Source organism: Marmota marmota, unplaced genomic scaffold, assembly GCF_001458135.2.
Source record: "Marmota marmota marmota unplaced genomic scaffold, marMar, whole genome shotgun sequence".
In the NCBI taxonomy this organism is placed as follows: domain Eukaryota; kingdom Metazoa; phylum Chordata; class Mammalia; order Rodentia; family Sciuridae; genus Marmota; species Marmota marmota.
The window spans coordinates 9,300,299-9,309,279 of record NW_025999842.1 but is presented as its reverse complement, the minus strand read 5'-3'; the positions used below and the strand labels follow the sequence as shown (position 1 = coordinate 9,309,279).

Sequence of the window (8,981 nt, the reverse complement as noted above, 5' to 3'; positions counted from 1 at the left end):
CCGCCCCCCCCCCCCCTTTCAATCCACGTTTTTCCATGTTTTACTTGGGTGATGCACTACATAGATAGAATGTCTTTGGGCCATGATTAAACACCAAAGAAATGAATGCTCCACACACTTAGTGAAGTTGATAATGGATCTGAATTGCTATCAAAAGGATCTAGCATAAAAGCTTGTTGTTTCTCTTGCAGTAAGTTAGGACAATTTACCCTAGAAATATTTTGGTAAATCCCAAAAGTAAATGAGACTGTGCCTTTTTGATTTGGAGGCATTGATGAGTAAAAACTGCAGAATAAATCTGGAATTTATTAAAAAGAAATTTTAAAATTCACTGAATATCATTGTAATTTTGTTGCAAGGAAAGTTTCCATGTGGCCTTGACAAATTCATTTCCTTTTTATTAATGACATATTTTGCCTGGTATGTAATTTACTTTAGCGCATTTTCACTGTTTGTAGGCATTTTGGGGAAATCCTTCTGTCTTTGTCTAAAAGCTTATAGGTGTACTGCTGTGTCCCTTGCTAGCTCCTCTAATACCACCTTTTAATAAGTCAAAGCTGAGTTTATTGCTTGCTGGGGTAAGGCAAAAACACCACCTCATCAGACTGCTCCTAGTGCCTAAATTGGAAAAGCAAGATCAGATTTATTGAGAATCTGATGTATGGGATAAGGCTGATCTTTCAGCAGCAGAGTATGGGAGGGGATTGGGTCTGAAGGCTCAATTAGAACTGGATACTGATCTTGATAAAACAGTTTGTCATTGGTGGAAAGAGCAGGGCAAGGTGTGCAAGGGTTCTTACAACATAAAGATGCTTAATGCCGCAGTCTGGCTGGGCACAAATCACGAGCCACTGAAGCAGGAACAAACTTTATTTTTAAACTGCAGGAAAACACTTCACACAGCTCCCGGGGAATCCTCCCAAACGCCAGGAGGCTTCTCCAGAAACCCCCAGCCGGAAATATCTCTCTCCGAAATCCCTCCTCCTGCACTTCCCCAACCAATGGGAACTCTCGGGGAATCCCCGGAAATCCCCACGAGAACTCCAAAATAGTGCGAGAACTCAAAAGTTGCGGCAGAGGCGGATAGTAATGCCTCGCCTGTCAATCAATACTGTTGGCAAAATGCCAGGGACCATACAGACTCGGCGGTGGCTCTCAGCAGCTTTCTATTAAAGAACTGAGATTTTCCATAAAGCTCCTGTGAACAATCAAGTTATTTAGGCAGCAGTCTCCAGAACTGTTACATTATGCTGATGTTAATATAGAGAGTAAACTATCTCTGAGGTAGGTAGTTTGAGTCCTCAGTATTCAGTAGATGCTTTGTATTCTCAACCCACAGGTCAAAATAGTGCTATGATCAGAAACATAATTGTTTTTAGTTTTGCAAAGGTTGTATTATTTCTCATAAAGAAGGTAAGATGGAGGATGGGAATAAATAGTTATTAAGCTACTTTGACTTTTTTAAGCCCATGGTAACCCTGTGGTGTAGTTTACATAATATTATTATGTAATTGAACACATTGAGATCTAGAGATATTAAGTAACCTACCCAAGGCCACGTGGATAGTAAATTAAAGTGATTTTCTGAACTGAAATCTGTCTAATTTAAAAACCATTTTTTTCTATAAATTGCTGTTTAGTTTGTGAAATCAAGAAGCACAATCTAGTCACTAAAAAGAATTTGTGCGGGCTGGGGTTGTAGCTCAGTGGTAGAGCACTTGCCTACCATGTGTAAGGCACTGGGTTCAAGTCTCAGCACCATATATAACTAATAAAATAAAAGTCCATTGACAACGAAAAAAATATTTAAAAAAAGAATTTATGGATATATATGGCATCATAAATTAACCAAATATGTATTTATCTGAATATGGAGTATTTGAGGGATTGAGTAAAAGTTGAGGATAAATAAAAATGAGGAGCTCTTTGCTAGTTGAGGAATGAAGGAAATATTATATGCTATGACACAACTATTCAGCAGACTTTAAATAATGAGTCTAGAGTTTTCTAACAACTATCCCAAAGTTGAAAGTGAATGTTTTCTGCCCTGGAGTGGCTCCAGACCAGCTTGGGGAACAGATGTGAACAGATAATTGCAGTGCACTCTGTAACCACTATATTAGAAACATATGCAAAAGAGAACTTAAGAAGGCTTTATGTCAGGGGAGGCTTTGTGGAAAACAAGATGCTGGGGCTTCATCTTGAAGGGAGAATGAGTAGCAGTGTGCCAAGTGAATAGGAGGTTGGCAAGGTGTAGGTGTTCTAAGAAGAGAGGGTGCAGACATACTGACATATGGAAAGCAGGTATATTCATGCAACCAGAGTATTTGGATATGACTAAAATTTAGATTATACTTCACCTCAGCAAGTTCTATTAGTTTTAACTTCGGAAATACATCTTGGAGCCAAACAGTCTTTCCCATTACTGCTGCTTCCTCTCCCTATCCCAAACCAAGCCACCATTATCTACACTGACTTCTTATGGGTTTGTTTCTATTTATTCCTCCCTTTCATCCATTTTACATATATCAAAAAAGTGACTTTTAAAATGTAAATCAAATCATATTACTTATCCTTCTACATTTCACAAACTCTACACCAGAACTTAAACATCTTTTTAAATTCACGCCTCTCTATTCTTTCTGTAAGGTCTAACCAAAATGTTATTTTCTATCTCTTTAACCCACCAAGGTCTTTTCATTCTCATTGCATATATAATTCCCTGTGTCTAAAAGAAATGCACTTTGCATATGCCATAACCCATTTTGCAAGATAAAGGTTTAACAAACAGTACTTATAATGTGTACGTGTTCACTTTTTTTACTTTATACTACTTCATTTTTCAAAAATGGTAGTTGGAACTCATTGGATTTATTCCCAGCTGATAACATATAATTTAAGAGTATATCCTCCAGTTCTCCATCTCAGTCCCTTGTTTGCTTCTATAATAACATTATAAGTGAGTAATTATTTTGTTTTGATGTATATTTCCTCTATAATATTTTTTGAAGACAGAGAACACTTCTTATTCATTGTTATTTCCCCCACCTCAGCAAAGTGCCTGGAACATAGAAGATATACATACCTGAAGAATGAATATGAGAATATATATTGAGATATAATATAAAAACTATAATTTCACCGTATGAGTTCATGATTTTAAAGTGAGATGACATGGTAATAGTGAAAAGAACTAAAATTCCAGCCCTATCACTTGGGTGACAAACTCTTGGCAAATTAACCTGATGGCTGTAAGATGATGGTGTTGATTATGAGTTTATGGATTGTTACATAAAATTAATAGTGTGGTGATATAAGTGTTAGCTACTATTTATGGAATGCTTGTAACATGGAGTGTTTTGCATAACTTTAGGGCTATTGATAAGATTTAATGAAGTAGGGCAAGGTGGCATAAAGCCAGCAACTCAGGAAACAGCAGCAGGAGGCTTGCAAGTTCAAGGCCAACTTGGGCAATTTAGCAAGACCCTGTCAAAAAATAAAAATAAAAATAAATTAAAAATAAATTAAAAAAAAAAAAAAAGGAGGGGAAACTGGAGATTTCAGCTCAGTTTTAGAGCATCTTTGGGTTCAATTCTCAGTGTACCCAGGGGTGAAAAAAAGATAAAAGTTCTGTTAAGATAATATTACAGAAAGTGCTTCGTGTCAAGAACTGAAGGGTCTGTGATTTTAATTTACATGTTAACCTACCATAGTTCAGAGATGGTGGCAGAAAACATGAGACTTTATTATTCATAGCAATAGCAATAGCTGGAGTATGAACATTACTAAAGCTTTGGCATTAGTAAGTTTAAGTTCAGCTTGTTCTTTTATTAACCTTTAATTTTGAAGTAATTTCAAACTTACAGATAATAGTACTGAGATTTCCATATCCTCTAGATTAACTAGGTTGGCTGATTATTGACATTTCACATTTGCTTCATCATTCTGTCTAGATTATTTTTTCCTGTTTCATTTGAGAGTGGGATTCATATACATGCTCCTTTACCTCTTGATACATTATCATTTTTAAGAACAAATCTCATCTGACATATCATTAGTACAGTTATTAGATTCAGTGACATTGATATAAAACTTTAATCTTCAGTCTACATTGCAGTTTTGTTGATTTTTCAAGTGTAGTATCGCAAATTGCATTTAGTTGTCATGTAACTGGTACATTTTAAGTAGCCTTAAGGTCTCTTCGTTAACTTTTATCTCCATAATTTAATAAAGAAGATACACTGCTAACAAGCAAATGGGAATACAAGCCTCTTTGACTCTACTGACAGGTTTTATTATCAGCTTTTAGGTGTGGCCTCAAGAAGCAATTAAATTTGATGATCAATTATTGTCATCTAGTTCTGAGGTGAAATTTTGGGAAGATATTCATCCACATTCAGGTCAGCAACAGAATTGACTGAATTATCTAGGTATATGATTTGAGTTGCTATGATTTCAATGAGCACCTCCCTCCCAAAGACCTATATGGAAAGGTTTGATTCCCCAGAGTGACAGTATTGGGAGATGCTGTGAACCTTTAGGTGGTAGGAGGTTGTTCGTTAGGTTATTGGAGGCTTATCCTCATAAGGGACTGTGGGACTGTAGGCAGTCCTCCCTCTCTTCCCATCCCTCAACCCCTTTCCTGGTGTGAGATATAAGCTTTTGTTCTATCCTCTGCTCCTACCATGATGTGCCCTCATCAGAGGCTTAAGTCAGTGAGCCACCCATCTTAGACTCAAACCTCCAGAACCATGATCCAAAATAATCTTTCTTACCCAAGTAACCTGTGTCAGATATTTTATTATCCTGATGTGAACCTAATACACTTACTCTCCTATAGCCCACTAGCATTCAGTTCTGCTTAAAATCACAAGTATGAAAGTGATGCTGTTTTTTTCATTTTAAGTAATTGGTGATAACTTGCCCTCCAAGTCCTTTGGGAAGTTCCCTTCTGAACCGTAAAGTTTGCTTGATTCTTGTTTGTGTCTTGGAACTATTCTAGGCCTTTTCCTAAGGAAAATTTTCTTCAAATTGGAAAACAGATGTGCTGTTGGTGGCAAACATACAGCAACCTCATTGTATAAGAGTCAGGGGCAAAGAATAACCAGGGGTAATGGACAATTTAAGTATTTTACAATACGGAAGCGATGTCAGCTCTACCACTTTTAGCAATGTCTAATTGCTAATGAATATGGATCTCTTTTTTCATCAACACTATTAAAGTTTGTGTGCAATTGCCATAGATTTTGATTGTAAACTCAGGAAGCTTAGCTCCTAACTCAATTTACACCTGTCTTGATCGAGACTGATTATTTGTTTTACTTCATCATCAGTATCTAGGTACTAAAGATAGGAATTATGTTTGCTTGTGTGTTGAGGGCCACAGCCGAGTCGGGATGACGCATGGCATTTTTGCCAGAAGAAGTGGTTGAGAGGTGACGCCAGCGGGTTCTCGCCGAGTTCCCATTGAGTTCCAATTGAGCTCTCGAGGGGATTCCCAGAGAGTTCCCATTGGTTGGGGAAAACAACCAATGGGAAGGGATATTTCCGGTGGCTGAGTCCTGGAGGAGCTGCGTGGTGTTAGGGGAGAATTCCTGGGGAGCGTGTGTGGAGTGTGCTGGTGGAGTTCAGAAATAAAGTTTGTTCCTGCTTCAGTGGCTCGTGATTTGTGCCCAGCCAGACTGCGGCACTTGTGTGCCAGAGAAACAAGTAGTTTAGAACTGCCCCTAAGTTCATTAATGCTTTCATACTGGATGCCCCTGGGAGCTAAAGATTCTATTGGAATCTCTGTTCTTAGGTTTCCAAATTTAAGGCTTAGAATTGTGCTTGGTATATTGCAAGCACTGAATACATATTAGTCATTATTATATTGTGTATTAGAATCTGGTTTGAGGTTCTGAAACCAGATTAGCAGTTTTGAGTTTTCACTTTTAACATGCATTTAAGAAGTGCTCCCAGCTTTCAGCCTCAGGTTTGCTCCTCATTCAATCATGTTGTTAAGTTTACTTCTCAAGGATTATGTCTAATATTTTGTATACTTTATTCTGTTAAAATTTTCAGCTTTACTGTTATAGTCTTATTATTTTGCTTTCATTGAGTAACCTTTTGGCATATTCTTCTCTGTGAAACTTTTTTCTTTCATCAGTTTGAAGCGCCAAGTAGTTAATGATGGGTAGATTCTTATACCTGGACTAAAGCCCAACGCCGGAAGAAACAGCTTTACCTGAAGAGGAGGAAAAAAACTCTGCAGCTAAGGAAACCCATAGGCCACATTCCCATCAGAGAAAGCTCTGAATGCAATTTGAGAAACAATTAAAGTCTTATTATTTCCAGAATAATTCTGAACATATGAGAATATAAGTAAATTAAAAGCCATTCTCTCTGGCATTTGAGAACTTGATTGTGGTTCTCAATTTCTTCCTCACCCCCCATTTGAGAGATACGCCTCTAATTAAAAATATTTGCAGGGTCTGGGCATTGTTAAAATGAGAGTGTTATAGTTTGAATATGAGATGTCCCCCCCAAAACTCCTGTGTTGATGCAGGAATGTTTAGAGATGAAATGATTATATTTTGAGAGCTGTAATTTACTTGGTGGATTAATCCATTTGATGGCTTAATAATTTGAACAAATTATTACTGGGTGGTAGTGGTAGGCAGGTGGGGCATGGCTAGGTGAAGTAATTCACTGGGGGGCATGCCCTTGGGGATTATATCTTCTCTCCTTTGCTGCTACTCTCATCTCCTTTCTGGCAGTTAGGAGCTAAGCAGCTTTCCTCTGCCATTCTCTTCCACCATATTTCTGTGTCACCTCAGGCCCAGAGTAATGGAGTCAACCAGCCATGAACTGAACCTCTGAAACTGTGAGCTCAAAATAAGCTTTTTCTCCTCTAACTTCTTTTTGTCAGGTATTTTGGTCACAGCACTGTAAAGCAGACTAACAAAATGATTCTCAAGCTTTGAATTCAGACTAGAATCACCTGAGAAGCATTTAAAACTACCTCAACTCAGGCCCATTGACTGTGGTGGGATGGTGTTTTCATATTATCAGGTGATTCTGATATTCATCTAGGCTTGATAATGTCTACCCACAGGTGACCCAGAGACAAAAAGGGGTAGTACAGAAATCCCCATATGTTACTGCACATGAGAATCAGCTGAGGAACTTTTTAAAAGTCTTCTGCCCAGATCACATCTCAAACTTATTAAATCAGAATATTTGCATGTGGGAGGGAGGCATTAGTGTTTTCTAAAGATCCCCAAGTCATTCCAAATTGCAGCAAAGTGTTGTAACCACTGTGTAGTGATTAAGAATATGATCATGGAGCTGGGTATGGTGGCACAAGCCTGTAATCACAGTGCCTCGGGAGGCTGAAGCAAGGGGTTCGCAAGTTCAAAGCCAGCCTCAGCAATTTAGCAAGGTCCTAGGTAACTCAATGAGACCTTGTTGCTAAATAAAATATTTAAAAAGGACTGGGGATGTGGCTCAGAGGTTAAGTGTCCCTGGGTTCAAATGCCGCAGTCTGGCTGGGCACAAAATCACGAGCCACTCAAGCAGCAACAAACTTTATTTCAAAAACTCCTGCAAATGCCACGCACGTGGCCTTCTACCGGGACACGCTATACCAACAGGAAATCCCTCCTCCGGAATTCCGTCCTACCGCACTTCCCCAACCAATGGGAACTCTCCAGGAATCCCTGGAGAGCTTGAAAGTAGCAGGCGGAGGCAAACAGCAGGGGTCTAATCTCCAATTGAATGCACATCTTAACATAATCATTATCATCTCAATGGCTTGCTGGGGTCACCTTTCAACCAAAAATGCCATGTGTCATTCCTACTTGGCTATGGCTCTCAGCAAATCCCCAGTACCAGCATATATATATATATATATACATATACGTATGAGACCATGGAAGACTCCACTGTATGATCCTTTTTTGATTTGTAAGTTCTCTGTATCTCATCTGTGAAATCTAGAAAATTATCTAGCTAACTTATAAGCTTGTCATAAGGATACGGCTAAATTATGCATATAGAATGCTTAGAATTGTATTTAGCCTTTTGTATATATTCAGTAAATATTAGCCCTTCTTATATTAGAATCTGTGAGAACAGGGTGTTTTGAATCCCCCCTTCAGACTTTCTGGGGTATGGGATCTAACTTATCCGTTATCCTAGATGACTGCAATTGCCCCACGTAAACTTAAGCAAAAGCAGCATTTCTGCTTAATTTTCTTTCTTTCTTTTTTTTTTTTTTTAATATTTATTTATTTTTTTAGTTATCGGCAGACACAACATCTTTGTTGGTATGTGGTGCTGAGGATCGAACCCGGGCCGCACGCATGCCAGACGAGTGCGCTACCGCTTGAGCCACATCCCCAGCCCTCTGCTTAATTTTCAATAGGAATTTCTTAAAAGTGCTTTTTTAGTTGTGGCTTCTTAGAGAAAAACTTATTGCTCATTTTTGCAAAAATGATGATTACTCATTGTAAAGAATTAAACAATGCAAAGAATTAAAACAACAACAAAAAACTACAGCCAGGTTCTTGTGAGTGCCAATGGTCTCACAAGGCATAAGGATCATATTAGCCCAAGAGTTCAAGCCAGCCTGGGCAACTTAGTGAGACCCTGTTTCAAAAAAAGAAACAAAACAACAACAAAAATATCCCAGTTATAAGTAATCATCATCATGAATGTTGACTTTTTTTTTTTTAGATATATTTCTATGCAGATATACAGCCAGAAAAAAAAGGAAGATAGAAAGGAAGACTTGATGGACATACCTTTTATAAAAACTGGGTTATGTTGTAATGAGTTTTTATTTTTAGGGTTTCTTAAATTTTATAACAGAAAATGTCCAGCATTAAAGTATGATGTTATGATTCCTCATGTACTTGTTACTGAAGTGCCATTTTAAATAACAATTATTAGTTTTGCTTTAAATAAAAAAGAAACCAAAGTGCTATTTTTAAAATTTCAAT

The 8,981-nt window shown here is 37.8% G+C and overlaps 1 protein-coding gene across 9 annotated transcripts in view; it reads left to right on the top strand.

Moving 5' to 3' along the window:
• Window positions 1-8,981, top strand: part of Rars2 (arginyl-tRNA synthetase 2, mitochondrial) — a 93,314-nt gene that overhangs the window by 491 nt on the left and 83,842 nt on the right. For 2 of the 9 annotated variants that reach the window (XM_048807145.1, XM_015499284.2), the window contains exon 2: window positions 6,816-6,862. The exons of 6 other annotated variants lie outside the window; for them this stretch is intronic. Coding sequence is in view for 1 of the 3 variants with exons in the window: in XM_048806766.1 (XP_048662723.1) it covers window positions 7,030-7,050 (21 nt within the window). In the remaining 2 variants the exon portion in view is untranslated. Of the gene's footprint in view, window positions 1-6,815; window positions 6,863-7,014; window positions 7,051-8,981 lie in introns of those variants that run through there. One more of the 9 variants, XM_048806766.1, reaches the window with a different exon arrangement.